We start from the raw sequence: 24,663 nt of genomic DNA, 5'->3' as shown, positions 1-24,663 counted from the left end.
TGCTGCAAATTGAGATTGGTATGTTGCCTCCGCCATAAAGGTGGATATGCATGAGACGATTAGGGATTTTATCTAAAAGAGAGGGTGATTCTTCAATCAGACTCCGATTATTTTAATAATTATGATGCAATCCAGGCAGCACAGAATATTTATATGATAAATGTTATTTATTATTATTCATTTTTTGAAACGTTATATAAATATTTGATATACACACTTATTTATATAAAGTTTTATTCGAAATATTGTTGAAATAATCGACGTCGAATCGATATCAATTCAATGTCGATTTCATTAATTGTCTTTTATTCGAAATATTATTGAAATAATCGACGTCGAATCGATATCAATTCAATGTCGATTTCATTGTCATATTTCTCACTGGGTTAATTATGATAAATACAATAAGTATTTCTTATAAGTATTTTTTACTTGGATTATTATGGCTCATTAAGTATTTTTTCATATAGCATTTACTATAGCATTTACAATAAATATTTCATAACATTTGTAATAAATGTTTTTTATATGACTGTGTAATTTAAGATCACAAAAAATATTTACAAAATTTGCTATATTAATAGATTTATTAACATTATTTGATAAATTTATTAACCCATTGTTTAATTGATTGAAAAAAATATTGAAAACCAGATTAAATCAGAGACAACGTAACATAAAATTCATTTCTCTTGTGAGACCGTGTCATACAATTCGGATTCTTCAAAATTGAAATGACTTCCCGTTTTGCTTTTATTTATAACTTTGATGAGAGGGAAAAATACGTAGTCCGCGTCATTATATTTCTTAATTATACGAAAAGTTATTTGCAGAAAAATTCTATTATCGAAATAACGGGACCGATCCACTGATGTCATCGGACGGGCGCCGCGGATCGACGACGTGAATGTAGTCGCGGGACACGAGCGTCAGCGATTTTCCCGCGCGGTCCGCGGTGCGCGTGGTGATTGGCTGCACTTTTCTGCCACCGGCGTCACGCTGTCGATGATACGCGGACTGATACAACGATGGTAGTGGGTGGCTGTTAGCGATGTGGAGGATAAGGATACTTTCACTGGGTATTCTCGCACTTGTCCCAGGCAGTCTCGAATTGGACAGGTCGGACTCGCCAGAATACGTTTTGTATATGTTGGAGTCAGCTTCAACCGTTGAACGCGGTATTATATCGTCAAATAATCCGGCACAATCGCGGTGAATTGCGATAACTACGGCGGGCAACGGTGCAGTGGCTGTACTTGGTCGCCTCTTGCAGCCAGCTTCAGAGAGCTCTAGTGCAGTGCAGATGAGTGCAGAATGTAGACTGTGGAGTAGAACTGCAGAATAGTGACGGTCAGTGACGGCGACGGCACGGCACGACTCGAATAACTCGCTCACAGCGAGGGTGTCGCATGTGCCGTGTGGTGGGCTTCCTTTCTGCGTGTATTTCTCCGTGCCTGTCTTCGGTCTCACCGTCGTGCGTGCCGCAGGCTGGTGGGACAGTCGGGGACAGTGCAATTCCTGGAGCGAGAAAGATCGGTCGCACTCCTCGCCGATCTCTCAGTGGCTTGTGTGCGGTGCAGTCAGGTGCGGTGTACTGTATGCGGTACTGCTGTGAACGACTCGATTTCACACGAGAGCCTGCTCGCCGGTGGATCTTAAATGTGTTAGTATGGATCAGAATCAAACGATCGGAATGGACATGGACCAGTTCTGCGGTACCAAGTTCTGGGTGAGTCGGAAGGGCAAGAGAATCCTTCGTCGGAACTTCTATCTGCTTCTATCTCCCCCAGAGATCCTTTCCTTTGCTCTCCTTCTCCTCGCCCTTTTCCTCACTTCGATACTTTCATCTCGGGATTTGCGAAGGACAACCCGTTGATTATAGTCTATCGTCTCGAGATCCCCCGCACGACGCTCTCAGTCCAAGAGTCTTCGAGTCGTTCGACCTTTTCGGACGGCGATTCTTCTAGGAAGCGTAACATTTCTCGCGCGATTGTGTAATCCTTCAACTGACTCTCTCATTAATCTCTTTCTCTTCAGCTCTTCGATTGATCCGCAGAGCGAAAACGATGAGTCCCGCGTGAACTTCGAAGTCGATCGAAGAGTGTCGAAGGCCTGCCTTCTTTCAGGACACACATGGTGCTTTCCAGCAAGAGACAGCTCTAATTTACTCTGTTACGTTTAATTATCTACGATTCATATCCTATAATGTATACCTAAACACGAAGGTCACGACAATGTAAACAGTTTATTTATCGTGTTTAGGTAAAATTTAGATTAGATGCAAAGTATAGATTGCCGACTGAACGGCGAACGCACTGTGTAAACTCGGTCATAGTACAACGTGACACAGTGATCGTTTCGCCTTTGTTAACATTGCAAACAAGGATGTGACGATCATGTTACACTGTGATATCTGTGTTGTGTTAGGAAGTACCCACAGCAACCAAACGTCATTCTATTCTATGAAGTGCAAGAATTTTCGAGGATCTCAAGCAATGCAAACAGAAATTTGTCTGCTTTTTGTTAGAAAATACATGATTCTATCAAGGATTCTCTCTTCGTGGGATAGAATGACATTTTATTATCTGTAGGAAGAATAGAGTGACATTGGTTGTCTGTGAAAAGAATAGAATGACGTTTAGATATTTTCTAACAAAAGACACAGACAAAATTTCTGTTTGCCTAAGATCTTCGAAAATTTTTACACTTAGCGAGATATGAGTTGAAGAGAAAGATAGCAAAGAGTCTGAATGCAAAACGTACAAGTAACGTGAACGGGGTATCGATCACGTAACTTTCTTTTTAGAATGGAAACGTAAAAAGTGAATTTTTTGATGTATATAAATATGTATATATGCATGGAGACCATGGAGACATAAAACCTTGCCATCCGAAATTGCATGGGAGAAGGCATAAGAAAGAAGAATGAGTGAGCATGAAAAGGCATAAAAAAAACATGGCAAGACATTTGTGTTCCTCTGCGTACATACATATACACACATCATGCGAACAATTTTCCCATTTCACGGTTTCTGTCCTGGAGAAAAGTTGCATAATTGACCTTCTGACCATTCGCGTCCACGTTTACACGAAACAGCAGGTCTATTCGCGTTGCTTGAAATCTCCCCGAATTTTTGCACTTAAAATAGGATAGATATAGTATACTTGCGCGTTGAAAAGAGAGAAAAGTAAGAAGTCGAGTGCAAACAATACAAGCCACGCGAACAAAACCTATTGGCGTTTTCGTTTTTCTTTTCCTAGGAGAAAGTCACGTGATGTTACCCTGTCGCCAGGGCTGGCATGTATTTAAAATACTTAAACGTTTTTAAAAAATACAGTTTCTGCGATGATGAAAGTATATTTCATATTTTGCATTTCAGCGGTTTACATGAAAGTATTACGTTTTTTTTTTCCAGATAACATACAATATTTGTAAGATATTTGTAAATATTTATAAGATTTATTTTTTTTATATTTTGTAAATATTTTTGTGGGCTTATAGATTGCATAGATCATAAACATTTATTACAAATGTTATGAAATATTTATAATAAATGCTATGAAAATATTTAATGACACATAATAATAAAATTAAAATATGCTTATTAGAAATATTTATTTATATTTAGTCGAAATATTTTAATAATATTTCGAGTAAAACTTTATATAAAATATATATAAGATATTTATAACATTTTAAAAATAGTACATTTTATGGACAGTAATAAATATTTATTATAAACGTTATGTGTTGTCTTGGTTGTATTTAAAATTGACAGATTGAAAATTTTATATATATATATTTCATAATTTAAATATTAACATTAATTGTCAATCTTAGTATTTGAGATACATACAAAATACAAAATACTTTCAATTTGTTGTTATTGATACTGAACTACAAAATACAAAATAAAATACCGTTTATCAAATAAAAGTATTTCAAACACATGTCCAGCCCTGCTTGTCGCTTAATCGCCTCACTTCATCGCCTCGTGCTGTGCCTTCTTGCGCACAGCACACACACACGCGTTTGCTGTGTGTACGTATACATACGTAACACGCCTTCCGATTATAGAGCCGACGACGTGATGAAGCAATGTCGTTACCTTCGATTGCGCGATTTTAGCGAAATCGAAATTATATACGGAAATAAATTGTGCACACGTGCGAGAATTTGTCGGAGTAAAAATCTGGATGCCTCGTGTGCAAATATTACACTCAGCATTCGCACTTTTATCAATTGGGATCCCGCATGCGTGAGATAAAAGACAAACACGCGCATCGGACGCGTGCGACAAACAACTCGATAATTATCGCGCTCGTGCAATCCGCGATGATGAACGCGAATTCATCATAGTTTAATTGTCGACAAAAGTTAATAATTTCCTATTTCTTTGTTTTCTCTTATTTGAAGAATATCCGAGAGATCATTTTTAATTCTATTTTCACTCGTCTAACATCAATAACTAACTTCATTTTTTTCTAAATTTTAAAACTGGAAAAAGATGAAGAATAACTTAAACCAAAATTAAAATTAATCCACATTGATTAAAACAGTTGATATAAACGTTTAATTCAAATAGAATCTCATTCTTAAAGATTGAAAATTGAATCACCCTTTTTCAAGACTGACTCAATTTTCACTCTTTAGAGCGAGATTTAATTAAAACAAATTTCGAGAGTAACATTCATAATAACAGAATAAATAATAAAAATAAACGACCCTGTCTTTAAAGGAAAGAACATAGGAAACAACCTATATGTAAAATATTTTTAGTGAAAAAAGATTACTAGATATGTTTGTTTTTAAGAGCGTGACCAACATTTTTAAATTATTTATTTCTTTACTCTTAAACTACATTTATATACTAAAAAGGTGAAGAATTAATTTAATTGTAACATTAAAATTAAATTACATTAATACAGCATAAAATGCTTTTAAACAAGTGGAAAAAATGATATAAAACAATAAATACCGGTAATCTATCCGACCACGATAAGACATGAAAGATATGTCAAAATTTAATATTAGTCACGTTTTAATTGAACAATTGACCATTATGAAATTGAAATATGGATTTCAATTGGAATTATTTTATTATTCACAGAAAACTCAATGGAAATCTAGGTAATAAGTAATTGAATAATTAAAATCAGAATTTATTTTAAATAATTTTATATATTTGTGTGTGCCCTATTGGAGATTAAATATTTCGAGAAGATAACTGCGGAACAGACGAGATGGGAGAGGAAAATATTTAGAAAGAGGAAAAGATCATTGGAATAATTGAATAGCGGACTCATTGGCTCGTTTACCGCACACCACTGTTGTGTAATAGTTTAATTTCCTAAATGGCGGCGCGTCGAATGGAGCAACTTATATCATCGGGTTCTCCCCTTTTTTTTTTTCATTCGTCTACAGCGTTCGGCATCTCGAATTAACGTATGTTCCAATTCCACAGTCATCGAAATAATTACCACGTATAGATCTGATTGACGAATTAGAAATTAAAAAATTTTATTTATATTTATAAGAAATAAATATTTTTGAAATTGTAATTATTAAATATTTTAAAATCATTCTATGTTTATTTCAAACATTTCTTTTTCTATTATAGAGATTCAATATTCGTTTTTGTAAAGAACCAAATTTTCTCCAAAGAGATATTTTATTCCCTAAAATTGCAAATGGGCATGTATAAAAACATATGTATTTCTTATTTCGCTCTAGAATTTCAACGTATTACAAGCTCATCAAAATTGGAGAGAGACACTTTCGAGAGTTTCCTTATTAGATCGTTGATTCTTCACGTCTTCATCTTGGCCTATTGTGTCTTTATTTCATAAAGTTATGTCGATATCGGTGACGTAAATACTACTGTATTCCCATCGTTTTTCTAAAGGATGATTGATTAAACTTCGATTATTTCAATCGATAATTAACTTATAACAAATAATACTATTAATAATTGTTGTTTAACACATGGAAAAATTATTAGAAACAATAAATTATGTAAAATAATTAATCACAAATTTTATTTGAGATTCTATGGCTATATTCAGATCCGAGTACCACTTAAGTATCCTTCTATCCTTATTGTTTACTAAATGTAAACAAAAAGATGACATGACACCCAGGGAGCACTTGGGTGGGAATCTGAACACACCCTGTATCGATAGAATTAATTGTCGATTAAATTAATTCGAAATTTAGAGTTGCCTTAAAACTTAAAAAAGCTTTGAAATAATTTGATTAATTATATTTTAAAGAAGTATATTTTAAAGAAGTATATTTAAAAAAGTTAATTTTAAATTAAAAAAACTAATTAAAATTAATTTAAGTGGATTGCGACTTGTACTTATGTTTTCATATCGTTTATAAAGGAATGATGAAGAATCAAGTTACATACGCGCGCAACGAATGCTTATTGCACTTATCCTTATTAATTTGCTTTGGGCGATACACTCATGGTTTTGATGACTAATTTTCTTTGATATTGATTTTACATAATAAAGTAGTCTCAAATTACAAACTTTCTAATTTTCAAAATTATATATTTCTTAGTTAATTAAAATTTTATTAAATTTAAAACTGAAAGTTAATTGAAAAATAAAGTAAAAATTCATTATTAGCCGCTTTTATCTTCTTAAAACTAAAACTCTTTTTTTTTTTAATGTTTGTAATGGAAAAATTTATATATTGATATTTCTAGTATATATATAATAACACAAATGGACTTTATTGTTGTTAAATTTAACCTTTAGACTACCGGGATTTGAGGTATTAAACCATCATTTAAAAGTGGCCTTTGGGGTATGTTAAGTTAGCACCCCAACTATAGTACTCGGGAGTTCTGATTAGAGTTCCCACTTCCTTTTGACGAGACGAAGAGTTCCCTATAGTTAATAACAAGAGTTCCGCTCAATAAACATTTTTTTTACATTTTTTAAAAATGGGGTGCTAACTTTTTATCGAATTTCGAGGTGGAATAGTTCTGAGCGGCTTAATAGCTTCAATTTGCGATTGCCTAGAGTTCCTGATATGTAAAAAAAATTTTCAAAGAATAAAAAAAAATTAAAAATTTTTGAAAAATTAATTTTTAGATGCAATAGTTCTGATGATAATTCCTGCTTCTTTTTGACGATACGAAGAGTTCTCTATAATTTTTAATGACATATGCGCTTAATAATAATTTTTTAATAATTTTTTAAAAATGGAGTGCTAATTTTTTATAGATATACTTATTTAAAAATTGTATGATCTTACAAATTTAACAAATGTCGCTGTATCTTACAAACTGTTGGTCCAATCGCTTTTTCACCTCACAGTTTTCGATAGAACTCGTCGAGAACTATAAGAAACGCTACTCAGAACTACTCGGTACTCTCAAAAAATTTTCCGCCGTGGGACTTGAGAGAATTTTAAGTCAAAATTTTTTGGGAGTACCGAGTAGTTCTGATCGGAGTTCTGGACAGTTCTCGGTGAGTTCTGTCGAAAAGTATCAGGGCTCGAAGCGATTGGACCAATGGTTTCCGAGATATACCTACTCTAAAAATGGTTGATCTTCCGACAAATGTCGCTGTATCTTGCAAACCGTTGGTCCAATCGCTTTTTCATCTTACAGTTTTCGATAGAACTCGTCGAGTACTATAAGAAACGCTACTCAGAACTACTCGGTACTCTCAAAAAAATTTTTCGATGTGGGACTTGAAAGAATTTTAAGTCAAAATTTTTTGGGAGTACCGAGTAGTTCTGATCGGAGTTCTGGACAGTTCTCGGCGAGTTCTGTCGAAAAGTATCAGGGCTCAAAGTGATTGGACCAACGGTTTCCGAGATATACTCTAAAAATTGTTGATCTTCTGACAAATGTCGCTGTATCTTGCAAACCGTTGGTCCAATCGCTTTTTCATCTTACAGTTTTCGATAGAACTCGTCGAGTACTATAAGAAACGCAACTCAGAACTACTCGGTACTCCCAAAAAAATTTTCAAAAATTTATACTATTTTTTTTAAACTTTATTATTCTTCAAAAATGTTTTTTATGTATCAAGAATTCTAGGTATTCACAAAATAGTTCTGTTAAGCTGATCAGAACTATGCGACCTTGACTTTCGTTAAAAAATTAGCACCCAATTTTTAAAAAATTATTAAAAAATGATTATTAAGCGCATATGTCATTAAAAATTATAGAGAACTCTTCGTATCGTCAAAAAGAAGCAAGAATTATCATCAGAACTATTGTATCTAAAAATTAATTTTTCAAAAATTTTTAATTTTTTTTTTATTATTCGAAAATTTTTTTTACATATCAGGAACTCTAGGCAATCGCAAATTGAAGCTATTAAGCCGCTCAGAACTATTTCACCTCGAAATTCAATAAAAAGTTAGCACCCCATTTTTAAAAAATGTAAAAAAAATGTTTATTGAGCGGAACTCTTGTTATTAACTATAGGGAACTCTTCGTCTCGTCAAAAGGAAGTGGGAACTCTAATCAGAACTCCTGAGTACTATAGTTGGGGTGCTAACTTAACATACCCCCAAATTTGTGTCTTGTATCATGTATCAACTATATACAAAGTTCATATCATAGGCCGAGCCGATATATCGGCTTCCCGGCAGCCTTAAGGTTAAACTTGTAAGCTTTATGATATCATAATAGAAAGCGAAAATAAAGATTTAAATGAAGCAACAAAGATTAATATTTGGTTGAAATTTCTGTTTCAGGATGCTAATTTAACATGGTACACGAACGACCCAGATCTAACAGAATGCTTCCAAAAGACGATATTAGTATGGGTACCATGTATATTTTTATGGACGTTTTCAGCGATGGAAGCGTATTACCTTTTAAATAGCAAAAGAAGAAACGTCCCATACACGTGGTTATTTATTTCTAAGCAAGTACTTACAGTAGGATTAATTTTACTTTCCATAGTTGACTTAGGAGTGGCGATACATGAAAGTACTTTTCGTATGGTCTACAGTGTTGATTATTACACACCTATAGTAAAAATTGTTAGCTTTGTAAGTACAATTTATTTTTTATATTAATAGATTTTTAAATATATTTAAATATTTTTTACAATTATTTTTGCATAAATGTTTCATTAATATTCTCATAACTTGTTTTTGCTTTTTTTTATTATAAAATAAAAATGAGATTGAAGATTTTTTATTTATTATAAAAAAGTAGTCATATTCACTAGCCATATAAATTCTCTGTATAATATTTAATTAAATTTGCTAATTATTTTAGATGTTAGCATCGACTTTGATGCAATATAATAGAAAACATGGAATGAGGACGTCAGGTCTTTTATTCCTATTTTGGTTTTTCCTTGCGATATGCGGATGCGTCCAATATAGAAGCTTTGTAAACAAATTTATTAAAGGGGTATGTAAAATTGTTATCATGTTAATAAAAAAAAAGTAATTTAGTGCAGATGCATTTGTAAACTGCATTTTCTGTATCTGACTTTTACAATTTCTTATCACACATATTATCTCGTGTTATCAGCCTTTATGATATTTACAAGGAAGCTGCTGATTGTGTGTTGCGTAATACAATGCGATTCATAAAAAAAATTTATTTTTAGGCAGAGCCAACATATTCACTGGTGTCTTACATGATCTACTATCCAATAGTAGTGATATTGTTTGTACTTAATTTTTTGGTTGATGCAGAGCCTAAATTTTCCGAATATCCTACGGTAATCTTTTTGCTATTGATTGTATAATATATAAGCTACAGAAACATGTAAAATCTTATAGTCAACTGTAAGATCTAGAATTGATGAATAATTTGATAAATAATTTTGAAATATATTTACTCGCAGGTCGAATCGCCATGTCCAGAGCAAAGCTCCTCTTTTCCTTCGAGAATTATTTTCGCGTGGTTTGATTCGTTAGCATGGAAAGGTTTCCGAAAACCGCTCGAAACGTCCGATCTGTGGTCCATGAATCCAGAGGACATGGCTACGGAGATTGTGCCAAAATTTGACAAATATTGGAACAAGAACTTGAGAAAGACAGACGAGTAAGTTTAATCGATCGATTTCTAGTTCAAATCAAGATTTCTTGTAATCAATATGGTTTAGCTAAGTTTCTTTAAAACATTTATTTTAAGAAAAATTATAAGAAAAAAATATAAGAAATTTTATATTAATAATAGGAAGATATAGAATTTATATTTTATATTAATATGGATATAGAGCGTGTGTGTAGATTTCAGAGAAAATATTTATTAAATATACAGTTATTGAAAATTATAATTTGCTGATATGGAAATTTTATTTCAGGAATTTTTTTTTAATCGATTTGTTATAATACATTTTTAGAACGTTACTTTATTATCTTATCTACTATAGCTAATAGTATATATTTACATATGCTTGTATTTTACAAATATATCGTGTATAGATATTAATTAATAGTGTGTAATGTTTTTTGACAAAGTATTTTTTAACACGTTCATACATTTCTTGTGCTAACAAGGCTGATTTGGACGTACTTTAGGTAGGATGTGTTGTATAACATGTCTTAATTAATTTTATCATCCAACTTAATAATAGAAACCTTTATAACAGATATTCTTTATACATATAGAGTAGAAAGTGTAAAAGCGTCATATCGACAAACGTCTGGACAAGTGGACTTTAACAGTAGTCGGAAAAAGAAAATTGCCTCTATTTTACCACCTATCTGCAAAGCTTTCGGAGCAACATTCATGTTTGGTGCATTTTTAAAACTGATTCAAGATATTATGACTTTTATTAGTCCACAAATATTGAAGTAAGTATACACACATCTTAGGTTTTATTTCTAATTTTATTTTATAATTAATGAAGAAAATATATAAAGAATCGACGAATTTTACGAAATTGTTCTCAAAATTTAATTGTTCTTATTTGTCTAAATACTTTTGTTAATGTATCCCTTTTCATATGTTTTAGGCTTCTGATTGGTTTTATCGAAGGAGATGAGCCAATGTGGAAAGGATACTTGTATTCCATCCTACTTTTACTTACGGCAATGCTTCAGACGCTAGTACTGTCCCAATATTTTCACCGTATGTTCTTGGTCGGCCTGCGCATACGAACCGCGTTGATCGCGGCAATCTATCGTAAAGCATTGAGAATGTCGAACGCAGCGAGGAAAGAGACGACACTTGGCGAGATAGTGAATTTGATGTCTGTAGACGCTCAAAGATTTATGGATCTAACTGCATACGTAAACATGATCTGGTCGGCACCCCTGCAAATAGTTCTAGCTTTATATTTTCTCTGGAACATACTGGGGCCGGCTGTACTCGCTGGTTTAGCAGTTATGATCATTCTTATTCCTGTGAACGCATTAATTGCCAACAAAGTGAAGACGTTACAAATCAGACAGATGAAGAGCAAGGACGAGAGGGTAAAGTTAATGAACGAAGTACTTAACGGTATCAAAGTGTTGAAGCTCTATGCGTGGGAACCTTCGTTCGAGCAGCAGATACTTAAAATCAGAGTCAAAGAAATTCAAGTATTAAAAGAAGCAGCATATTTGAACGCTGGTACGAGCTTTATATGGTCGTGCGCGCCCTTTTTGGTACGTTTTTTGGTACAATGAATTATATACAATATAAACACACACACACACACACACAAAAAGCAACTCGCGTCATAATTGAAAACTTTAGAAATATATATCTTATGGAACACACTTGTAAAAAATTTTTTCTTAATTTTCATGTTTTTAATAGTAAAGTTTGTAATTTTTAGTATGACTTTTTTTAAGAGTTTCACACTGTATGAAAAATAATATTTTTAAATATATGCCAAAACATAAACTAGCAATAAATATATATATTTTTTAATTACTTATATTTGAAAATATCTTTTGTATTTTTTTAAATATCTTTTCGCAAATGTGCAGGTATCTTTGGTATCTTTTACAACTTACGTACTTATAGACGAAAAGAACGTCCTAAATAGTACAATTGCCTTCGTTTCACTCAGTTTGTTCAACATCCTAAGATTTCCACTGTCTATGCTGCCTATGATGATTACTAATATAGTTCAAGTAAGTTTTAATGTATATATGTAATTAAACTGTTTTTTTATTCATTTTTATTCATATTTTGTATTTGATAATAATTCTGTGTACAGGCTTACGTCTCTGTAAAACGTATTAATAAATTTATGAACATGGAAGAACTAGATCCTAACAATGTACAGCATGATCCATCGGAACGTGAGTGTAAAATTTTCTCTTTTAAAGTAATATGTTTAATACGTACGATGTACATAATGTGTTTCCACATTTTAGCGCACGCGTTAGTAATTGAGAACGGTACCTTTTGTTGGGATAATGAAGAAATTGAGAGACCAATACTACGAAATATCAATTTCCATGTAGAACAAGGTCAATTAGTAGCAATAGTTGGTACAGTGGGATCAGGCAAGAGTTCTCTTCTATCCGCTTTGCTTGGCGAGATGGATAAAATAAGCGGAAAAGTAAATACAAAAGTGAGTATTCTTTTCGAATGAGAAATACAAAGTATAGAAATTAAACTTATATTTTTTTATAACAAGCAATAAAATTGAGCAAAAAAAAAGCTCTCACATGTTACATTTATATGAGTCTCGAGACAGAATCTTCTCGAAAGAGAATTAAGAATAATTAATAATGTAGCTTAATAATGTACTTAATTTTGATTGTTAAATTTTATTATATGCTTTTGTTATGCGTCTAAAAATATAAACTAAGACTATAATTCTTAATTCAATGATGAACCTAAAGAGTTATTTTTTTTATTTTTACACATTTCTTAGATTGAGTAGAGATTGGGATTTGAAGATTAATATTAAATATTTTTTTTAGGGGTCAATTGCATATGTCTCGCAGCAAGCGTGGATACAAAACGCTACGTTGCAGGACAATGTTCTGTTCGGAAAGGCCTTGAACAAATCAGTGTATAATAGTGTGATTGAAGCGTGTGCATTGACTCCGGACTTTAAGATGCTGCCCGCAGGAGATCAAACAGAGATCGGGGAGAAAGGCATAAATTTGTCCGGCGGTCAAAAGCAAAGAGTAGCCTTAGCTAGAGCTGTATATAACGATTCCGAAAACTATTTCTTAGACGATCCTCTGAGCGCGGTGGATTCGCACGTAGGAAAACACATTTTTGAGAAAGTGTTAGGTCCGAACGGCCTGTTGAAGAATAAAACTAGAGTACTCGTTACTCATAGTATCACGTACCTGCCGGAGGTTGACAACATTATTGTTCTTAAAGACGGTGAAATAACGGAGAGTGGAACCTACAAACAATTGCTAGAGAAAAAGGGTGCTTTCGCCGAATTCTTAGTTCAACACTTACAAGAAGGTATCTATTAATGTAATTTAATTCTTGTCACATATTTTATACTTATTATAAAATTTGTTGTTACATTTTTCCTGGATTTAAGTTGGAAATCGTAAGTCCGCGAAAAAGTAATTACAATTCCTTTTCCTACTTTGTATGCTTGCATAAGAAATACTCCCTTGTCATTAGAGTTAAGTTAGGATAACATTTTTAATTTTTAGTTTTTAATAATTCTCTTTTTAGTTTAATTCCAATAACTTATTAATTCTCGCCTGAATTTTCATTTTGTGCTATCTGTTTCTAGTTCAATTTCAATAACTTATAATATTAATTCTAGACTGAATTTTCATTTTGTGCTATATAATTAAGAATATATGCATGTGCGAGTTTTCTTGAATTTCTTCCTATTTTTATAACATTGATAGCTTTTGTGAATGACAAATCATTATTTTAAAATCATGACAAATTTGGAACAGTGCACGTTGATGACGGTTCTGAAGCAGATTTGCGTGAAATTAAACAGCAGCTTGAATCAACAATGGGAGCGGACGAGTTGCAACAAAAGTTAACTCGAGTACGGTCTAGAATATCTGAGAGTCTAAGTGAATCCGGTTCTGTGACTGATAGAAAATCACTCAACGGTTCTCTAACAAGGTATAATCTCATAAATATGATATTTAACGGTGATGTAAGTGTGCTTGCTACTAACTTGAAATAATATACGTGAACAAATAGGCAATACTCGACAGAAAGTCAACAGTCAGCGAATTACATGCATAGCAATAGTGTTAGTGTATCAAAAGAGAAAGATGCACCGAAGCCTAACAACGTCGGGGAGAAACTGACAGAAATCGAAAAGACCGAAACTGGAAGTGTAAGTTGCACGTGATATCACTGTTAATTTTCTTAATTTTAAAAATACTACGTCTTTATAATTCGCTTTTTATGACAGAAAGTTTGAAGTGCTTTTATTCTCAAGTATCTTGTTATTCTTTTGCAAGGTAAAATGGAAAGTGTACTCTCACTACTTAAAATCCATTGGATGGTTCCTATCGATATCGACAATCGTGATGAACGCGGTCTTTCAATCGTTCAGCATCGGCTCGAGCGTTTGGCTCAGTATATGGTCGAACGATAATCAGACTGTTGGGAACAACACGTTTGATACGGCAAAGCGAGATATGTATCTCGGGGTTTACGGTGCGCTCGGTTTTGGTCAAGGTACGTTTCTGTTAATTCTTGTAATACATTGGCCCGTTGTCAGATAGATTCAATCAGTATTGTGTAAAATTTCGCGTTTACGATGGACGATCAGGTAAGCTTATTCCTGTCGCTGCTACGTGTACTTGTATAAATATACATATCATTTTTCTACCGCAAAAGGCAATTACTTCATTTAATATAACGTTAACAGGCAATGGCACTTAATTTTGCTCGTCATAGCATATCGTAATTTGAAAGGCATGTTCCCTCACAGATTACACATCATTGGGGTATAATTAATCTTAATGTAATTCTTTTATATTTAAAACTCGATATTGAGCCGAGTTAGTAATAATTGAAAAATCATGAATAACTACTAATGTAGTGACTTTTTCGTTCCAATAACGTTATGAGTTTATGTCTGCAAATACACATTATATATATACGTATTAATTCTAAAATAAACCAAAAAATTTCTTTTAAAAAAATCAAACTGAGTGTGGTTTGCTGTGTCTACAATAATACTAACGTTACTAATTAAACGCTCAAAAACAATTAGAGATTGAAACTTTTTCGTAGCCATATGTTTTTGATTGCAAGTGTCGTAGTAATCATTTTTTACAAATTATCGCTTTTTTAGTATTGCATGAAACATTTTTCTGTGCCTTTTGTTCAGTACACAATTTGCATTTTTTATTAAATAATTTATTAACCTTTATTATAATTATCCTTTTTACAAGCGAAAATTTAGTGATTATAGATAAAAGTAATAGATGGAAGAAATAATATATATTTATATAAAATATTATAATGAATGTTATGTGTGTTTGTGTATAATTCTCCTGTAATCTTTTTGTGATCTTGTGATCTTTTGTGATCATGGTGTGATCCATTAAAAATTTATCTGGTGTTGTTTACTAACTCTATTCAACTAATATCTGTCAGATGAATTATAAATCACATGACATCTATTATTTTATTGTTTATTTAAAGTTTATTATAAAAAACAAAAATATTTTTTTAATATAATAACACGCTTTTACGTTGAATAGTGAGCATGAAGTACAGGAACAAAAGGAAGCTTTTAAGCACTAATATATCTTAAAATAATATAAAAAAGCGGAAAATCAGTCTACTATATTGATTAATCGATGATTTAAATTACACATCTACTAATATGTCTAGACATTTTTAATTCAAATCACTTTAAAAAATAAGAAAAATCGTATACTAAATGAATGTAAAAATTAACTAATGTAAAAATCATTTAACTAAATTTGTGATAACTTAAAATTTCGGAAAATGTTGTGCTGATTTTCTGATCAAATAATTACGTGTAAATTGAAATGGATATTGAATCGTAGTAATAACACATGTTAATTTAGAGGAATTTAAACAAGCTTTAGACGAAGATTCGAAACGTTCCTCATTTATCAATCATTATGTTTATTTCTTTAATTGCCTGAATGCTTGAATTTTTATTACATTTACTACAAACACATTGACACGCTTAGCATTAAACGTGATCGAATTCCTTCCTCAGATTACGTAATCAATGTGCGAAGTATAATAATGATAATTAACATAGTTAACGAAATTTAATTTGAGAATGAAACGATATTGATTTAATATCTCAACGCTGATGCATAAATAGAATCGTAATCACATTTAATGTTAAATATACGATGGTAATGCGAGCCGTAGTATCTCGCATTTTCGATTTTTCTCTTTCTTGAATTACAACAGTCTAATTAGTTTTGTTTTCTCTGTTTTGTTATTAACTTATTGTTACCGTTAATGACTAACGCCTAACTACGTTATGTTACATGCCTAAATAAACTGACAAAGACACATTGCTTTTGTTATTTTCTGTGTAAAGGCAATTTTTTCGTGACAAAATTTAACAGTGTAATTACATTAGTAAGTCAATTTGAACGTTAACAGAACAAAGTGATATAAAGCACACATTTTTTTCATAGAACTGCGAGCGAGTAGTGTCGGAAAAAGAATTTTTTTGTCCAACAAGATTATTTATTTACTTTAAATTAAATTTCAGCCACTTTTGTAGTGCTGTCGCAGACAGCGTTGGTTATCGGCTGCCTACGGAGCAGTAAACTGCTGCATTCCGAGTTATTATTCACCATGCTACGATCACCTTTAGGATTCTTTGACACTACGCCGTCCGGCAGAATATTAAACCGTTTTGGGAAGGATATTGATACAATAGACAACATTTTACCTCCAAGTATTAGGGCTTGGTTGTTTTGTCTAGCATCGGTATGCGAGAGTTTTAGTTTTAATCTCTGTATATCACTACACGAATCAATGTTTAGCAGTACCACTGGTCCACCAATCGGTACAAATATGATTTATTATGTAATAATGAGAGCTTTCTGATTTTTTCTATTCTTCATTAATATTCATTAATGATCAGTAGACAACTATCAGAAGCATACGTTATTAAACCAATATTTTTGCATGCTTGGTGAGACACTGTATGTCTCATTTTTCACAGTACAATCATACAAGTATCACGTTTATCACTTTTCTTATATTACCGCGCTCCCATTTTTCTCTTCGCATATTTATTATTATTTGTACTTACATTTAGTGCATTTTTAATTATGTGCACCTCAATTTATGTGTGACTGCAGTGAGGAACTTGCATATGAACATTTAGATGAAATCAGGTGATGAGCAACTAATGAAAATGAACATTGCCGATCGTAGAGCCTTTAAATAATTCACTTAAAAGCTCGGTATATCCGATAATTCGCGGACGCAAAAATGTCTATTATGTAAAAACTGTGTAATTTTTTTAATCCGATGAATCAAAGTTGATTACCGATCGTTGTAGGCGTGACAGTATTCGCAATGACGATATTCCTGGCTAAAGGGACGGTAATCGCTTCTAAGCGTATCTTCGAGGGTACGCTGCAACACGTTCTTCACAACCCAATGTCATTCTTTGACAGAACTCCGACTGGCCGAATTCTTAGTCGGCTTGGTAAAGATATTGATATTATTGACAATATCCTACCGGTTTATCTGCGTTCTTGGATCAATTGCCTCCTTTCGGTATGATATTCTCATATAACTACTGTATAAGTAATGATCTCTGTGACAGTTGATGTGGATTTAATATTACTACATCTCATATTTGTCGAACGATACTTGCTACAGATATCGATGTCCTCACTCCTTTTTTTAAGTATATATTTAAATTTGCTTAGAATTGACATTTTGCATGAAATATTCTTGTTATTTTCTATTGTACTGATAAGTAATTTACGTTCCATCAGTCATTTATATGTATATTAGTTTTTATATTAATTGACATTGATTTTACATTACTTTAGAATTACTAAAAATAATAAATTTACAATTGCACAATAATTATCTCGCATATTTGAATATATAAAGACGTATAAAGTAAAGTATATTTATTTATGACAAACGCAGAGTAAAAAAAATGCGAATTTTTATTAGTAGGAATGCACAATTCTGGCAGAATTCAGATCTGACTGTTTACTGGAAATTTGAATGTAGCATTATTTTAAATAATAAAGCTTGGAATTTTAGAAGAAATGGCGAAATGTAATAACATAGTGCTGGCCTGCCGGCTAAGCGTATATGGGCACGGGTACGCTACTTGATGCGTGTAAGAAGTTCCCGGCAATCAATACAGCATGGTGAATCGACAAGCTTTGAAAGGACTCGAAGGAACATGTGGTAAGAAATATCTACCTCGATGCTGCTTGCCTGACTCGAACAGCATTTGAGCGGCTTACCCGTGCGTTTTGTGCATTCAGCCGGCCAGGTAACAGCCATATTTTGAATGACTACTTTCTTCTTCAGTTTAATTTTTCTATAAATTTATCAAAAGATACGTTTCTGTTAATCCGTTTTTGTTTTTAAATATATGCTATTTAAAACAAAATACTGATGGGACAATAAAAAAAAGATGTACGAAATTGATCAACAAGTTCTTATTCCGGCGATTTATTAGGATTTAACTGAAAATATAAGCAAAGATACATGCAAAATAGTAATAAACGAATCATACCTTTTCTGTGGTGTCAAATAGCTCGCTCAGCAGCTTATTTTTGGGTTTTATTTTAAGTCACGAAAAAGTGACGTGGTTTATGGGAATGCTTGTGCTGGATTTTACATTGTGTGTTATCCAGTCATATTGCATATCATAAAATTCGATGATTACGGTGTATGTCAATTATTTTATCTATTTTAGGAATAAAATGTGGTAGGAGCCCTTTGTTCGTCCTTTTCAGAAAATGTTACGTTGACGATGTTCATTTTCGTTTATGATCAATGTTTAGATTCGACGAGTTGAAAACGCTAAAAAATAACGATTGTCTTAATTTTTCATAAAATTCTTTCATATCGCTCAAGACGGAACTTGGCTTTGTTAAATCATTATCATTCTTACAACTAGAATTGTTCTCCTTTTACATTGTTTTCTTTTTAGTTACTGTCTTTGTATTGTTATAAATTTTTTTTGTTCAAAAATATTAATTTGAACTTACTTCATGACTGTCGTCATCATAATTTATACAATTATTGTATATAAATCATAGTGCAACTATAGTGTAGTAATTATTCAGGGAATGGACACAATTATACCAGTAATATTCAGTGTACAGAAATGGTCTTGCTTGTGCTTGATAACGCTTTTTGTTCTATACTTGCTTGTATAACATCCACCTAATTACGATTCTGCCTTCTAGGAAGTGTGATTTATTTGTATTTCCTGTTGCTATATATATCCTGTCTGGTATGCCACACAGCAAACTTCACATCTTTGCATAACATAAAATCAGAGCGGTAGTTTAAGTTCGCGATATTTTCGCCAAATACATTTGATCGAGCAGCATTACGATAGAAAAGAAAAAAATTAATTAAATTGTTTACAGATATTTTTTGGCATTTCGGTAAATGTATCGCGTTGAAAAGAGAAACAAATCATGTTTTAGTCTAATTAAATCTAATGTTAAAAACTATGTTTACGTGTAATACGTGTCTCATTTAACATACAACGCATTGTTTGCTTATAAGTTTTTGTTAACTTTACTCATTATTTTGTTTCTTTTTTTACAAATCGCGCAAATTGTACCAGATGCGGTTACAATGAAAGTTATCCATGTCTGATGTTGTAGCGGTGGCGAGCTTTTTCTGCGATTTGGCACCGCAGCTGGGCTGTTGGTTGGCTGCTCGCCAGATGCACATAGTGATGCTGCGTGCTGTGATGCGTGCCCCATTGACCTTCTTTGATACGACTCCTATTGGTCGTATTATCTCCAGGTTTGCTAAAGACGTGGACGTTCTGGATACATCTCTTCCCCCACAAATTTCTGATACCATCTATTGCTTGTTTGAGGTAATTTCTTTCGTAGCGTGCTAAGAGAGAATACCCGTTGGGACTCTCTTATTGCTTTTCCTTTATCTTCTCGACCTCGCAGTTTGAGTTCCACATATATATACCATCACTTTCCACCGGAGAACTTTGATTAAACTGCGATTAGATAGATATTATTGTCATCCTTGGGTATAATTTGTATTTATTAAGAGGTGCCTGAATTATGTATAGGTGGTATATTATTATACTTTGGATACTGTGGATGGGTATGATTCCCGTCTGTAGTTTTGCAAACTGGTTTTAAGACTATATTTGGAACATAAATATATAGAGTCCGCCACCGAGTATAATTGTGTCCGTTCTCGTAAAATGACTGTACTCTATGAATTATTTTATTTGTATACCAAAATAAAGGATATTTTAGCAATATGAGGTTTGATCAAGAAAAACTCAAATATACATTGACGCTAATGCTTATTATATGTATTTGTCTAATGTATATGTGATAATCAGGGGGAATGGAAAGTTACTTTTTAAAAGTAACAAGTTACAGTTACCGTTACTCGAAAGGTAACTTTTCGTTACTTTTCCGTTATTTTTTACAAATTAATCTGAAAATACACTTTTGCAAATATACTTTTGTTTAAACGTTAATAAAAGCAATATATATATAGCATATATAATATTGAGACACTATGTATAATTTTATTTTTTAGTTTTTTTAACACAATTTCGTAATTCTACAACCTCTAAAATATGCAGCAAATTGAGATATACATATGTTCGATGTATCACATAAAAGATAGAAGTGCAAAATAATTCCTGAAATAATGGTACTGTATATATTTCTCAGCTGTCAAAAATTACTTCAGAATCGCTACAGCAGTTGACAGCTGAAATATTTCAGGATTTTTTTTTATACTTTGTAGAAAACCAGAAGATTACATAGGATTGCATAGGACTATTTGAATCACAATATATGTATATATAAATATATATATATATATATAAGTTAGAAATTAAAAGGAAAATTAAGAAATACACATAATCTCTTTATTATAATACAGCTATATTTTTACTTAATCTATACTTTTAGATGTAAATCAAATATTTTGATAGAAAGAAAATTATAACGCTATAATTAAAATATATAACAGAAGTTTTGCAAAAAGGGGTGTTTTCCAATTGCTCAACATAAATGTACGCAGAAATTTATAGAGTAAAGCTTTTTACACAGCTCAATTAGAACAAAATGTATACGATGTTTAGATTAAGTTAAACTAAATGCTTGTTCGCCTGTATTAAATAAACACATTTAATGTCCTACAACCACATTTATAGCTGTCGTAATTAATAACATGTAATTGTTGTATAACAGAATAACGTGTCCAATGCAAAAGTAACTGTAAATTTCGTTATCGTTATCCAAAAAATGTAACTACATTACCGTTACAGTTACCAGAAAGAAAGTAACGCAGTTACCAGTAAAGTTACCAAAAAAGTATAATAACTTGTAACTGTAACTTCGTTACAAGTAACGAGTTACTTCCATTCCCTGGGTTATAATCATATTCATGGTACATGTTGGTGGGCCTATGAAACGACCAGTGCTAGCTTTTTTTGTTAAACAACTGCTGTCCGGAAAAGATATGAGAGCGCTTCATTCAACAGAATTTTTGCATGAGATATTATCAGTTTCTTTTTTATTTGTAACCCTTGTGAAGCTGATTTGTTCGATCAATTTTCCGTTTATTATTTATATACATTTTTTTTATCACGCAGATGATTCTTCTTGCTCTGACTAATTTATATTTGCATACAATACTAATATTTTTCTATCTTGTGAGATTAATAATGAAGCAGAATATTTTTCAGTATTATTAATAGCTATATGCATTGCAGGTAATAGCCACTCTCTTTGTTATAAGCTACAGTACACCTATATTTGTCGTGGTGATACTGCCAATAGGCGCGATTTATTATTTTATTCAACGTTTTTACGTTGCAACATCGCGTCAATTAAAACGATTAGAATCCGTGTCGAGATCTCCTATATATTCGCATTTTAGTGAATCGGTGACTGGTACGTATTTAAAACTGTGCTGTATGTGCTGTAATATTTTATTTATTGACAAAAATTGACATTTCTAAAAATAATCTATTATTTATATATAGGTGCGCAAATAATTAGAGCGTATGGCGTGCAAGAACAATTTATCCATGAATCTGAAAATAGAGTAGATTTTAATCAAGTATGCTATTTTCCTAGCATTATTGCAAATAGGTAAATATTGGTATGACGCAATTGCAATTTTTTTTATGAATAATTATTAACTGAAACGCGTATGTTGCAGATGGTTGGCCGTAAGATTGGAGATGGTTGGAAACTTAATTATATTCTTCGCAGCTTTGTTCGCTGTTTTAGGTAGAGATACCATGAGTTCAGGTCTCGTTGGTCTATCGGTCAGCTATGCCTTACAAGTAAGATATATTTTTTGTAAAATAGACATTTTAGCGTTATATACAATGTGATATTTTCTACCACGTTAAATAGAATGTTTCTGTGATAAAGCTAAGTAAAAGTATCAAATGTGCTTAAAGTATTTGTTACATGTAGGTGATATTTTATATTTTTATTTGATACTTTAAGAAAGAACTGTATGTATTTCATGTATGAGAATTCACGTTATGTTTGCTATAGATCACTCAGACTTTAAATTGGTTGGTGCGCATGACGTCCGATGTCGAGACTAATATCGTCGCAGTTGAGAGAATAAAGGAGTATAGTGAGACCGCGCAAGAAGCACCGTGGAAGAATACTGAATTTACGCCTTCGAAAGAGTGGCCTAAGCACGGTCGCGTTGACTTTAAGGACTTCAAAGTTCGCTATAGGGAGGGATTGGATCTCGTGCTAAACGGATTGACATTCAGCGTTCTCGGCGGCGAGAAGATCGGCATAGTAGGCAGAACCGGTGCCGGAAAGTCGTCCATGACATTGGCACTTTTCAGAATAATTGAGGCGGCACAGGGGAAGATTTTTATCGATGATATTGATATTTCTAAGCTGGGCCTTCACGATCTGCGTTCGAGATTGACCATCATTCCTCAGGATCCTGTATTGTTTTCCGGAACACTAAGAATGAATTTGGATCCTTTCGATTGCTACAACGACGAGGAAGTTTGGAAAGCGTTGGAGCACGCTCATCTGAAATCATTTGTAGAAAGTATGAATGGTCTTTATGATCTTCCGTTAGAAAGTCTCGTGTGTTTGAAGAGAAGAGGAGTATAATCTATTTATTATTATCTTTCAGACTTGCCAAACGGTCTTTTACACGAGGTTACTGAAGGCGGAGAGAATTTAAGCGTAGGACAACGACAATTGATCTGTTTAGCAAGAGCATTACTTAGGAAAACAAAAGTTCTTATATTGGACGAGGCAACAGCCGCAGTTGATTTAGAAACGGACGATTTAATTCAGACTACCATTCGTCAAGAATTTAAGAATTGTACAGTTCTCACAATAGCCCACAGGCTCAATACTATTTTAGATTCTGACAGGTATATTTCAATTTATTTTAACATTGCATTTCGTGAGCATTTTGATATGTACTACAATTAGTATTTTATTTGGAGCACGATATTTTATAATATCTGTATTTATACCATAAAAATTTATTTTTACAAGGTAATTACATAACATTTAAATTTTCATTTAATTTCTTCTCCAATTGTTTTAAGTATTTATTTTCTAAACTATTTTCTATTTTCAGCTTATTCTCAAACATTAATAATGTTTCAGGGTAATTGTATTGGACAAAGGTCTGATCGTCGAATATGATTCTCCGGAAGTGCTTCTTAGCAATCCATCTAGCTCTTTCTACAGTATGGCTAAGGACGCAGGTCTAGCTGCTTAAAAAAAAAAAATGACTTCATATCACAAATCATTTTTTTTAGCGGCTGTACATTATTCGTAAGCCAATGTCGAAGTAAACGACACAAAGAAAGCCATAGAACAAAAAAAAAACGCATAGCCTCAGCATAGATTAATTTGTATAGTGAAACATTTCTACGCAAAAAAAGCGAGAACGTTTAATGTAACCGACGGTGCAAAAACTCTTGTCTCAGCATTGTTGTTGCCAGATTTTATCCAATGACTTTCCAATTGTACCGTCGATTACCGTATTTCATATATTCTAGAATAAGTTTTGTAGTGAGGTCTTTCATCACGAAGCAAGCAATGCGACACAGTTTTAAACTAGCGTCGATATCCAATATCTAACTTTAACTGGGTAATCGGGTGGATTCCTATCTGATCAATATGTTGTAATAAATAAATTATTTTTTTCGATACACTTTATATTATATTCCTCTAAAGATTTATCTTTATAATTTTATAATAAAATTAACGCACTGACAATTTATTACATTTCTAGAGTATTAATATTTGATTAACATATTAAGGGTCGACATGAGTGACGAGCCAATTTATTGTATACACTTCATTTGCGATGTATAAATACATATTTGCATTATATCATATATTGTAGCATAGAAGAAATATTTTGCTATAAAACTCTTTTTACTTATACATATATTTTACGAAGCCTGATAGAAGTAAATATTCCCAAACAACATAAAGTCTAAAATTATGACGTAAGACGTCTTTAAATCGTCTTTTAGACTCAAAAACCATCTTGTGATCCGATTTTAGACATTTTGTTGTGTAAGTTGTCATGAAAT

At 32.4% G+C, this 24,663-nt stretch overlaps 1 protein-coding gene across 1 annotated transcript; it reads left to right on the top strand.

Moving 5' to 3' along the window:
• The first annotated feature begins 1,562 nt into the window (after positions 1–1,562).
• Positions 1,563–24,270, top strand: MRP (Multidrug-Resistance like Protein 1). Its single transcript, XM_018542925.1, is given in 24 exon segments — positions 1,563–1,729; positions 8,729–9,028; positions 9,261–9,398; positions 9,601–9,714; positions 9,841–10,040; positions 10,610–10,795; positions 10,957–11,590; positions 11,918–12,064; positions 12,151–12,235; positions 12,311–12,510; positions 12,866–13,367; positions 13,823–14,000; positions 14,082–14,220; positions 14,348–14,567; positions 16,606–16,826; positions 17,387–17,394; positions 17,396–17,601; positions 19,724–19,944; positions 21,826–22,006; positions 22,099–22,207; positions 22,278–22,404; positions 22,625–23,147; positions 23,235–23,481; positions 23,723–24,270. Coding segments are annotated over 24 exon segments (5,061 nt in total). The 5' UTR covers positions 1,563–1,669; the 3' UTR covers positions 23,838–24,270.
• Positions 24,271–24,663: the final 393 nt, after the last annotated feature.

This window comes from Cyphomyrmex costatus, unplaced genomic scaffold, assembly GCF_001594065.2.
Source record: "Cyphomyrmex costatus isolate MS0001 unplaced genomic scaffold, Ccosl1.0 scaffold35, whole genome shotgun sequence".
In the NCBI taxonomy this organism is placed as follows: domain Eukaryota; kingdom Metazoa; phylum Arthropoda; class Insecta; order Hymenoptera; family Formicidae; genus Cyphomyrmex; species Cyphomyrmex costatus.
The sequence above is the reverse complement of the archived record's forward strand: the minus strand, read 5'-3'. Positions and strand labels throughout refer to the sequence as shown.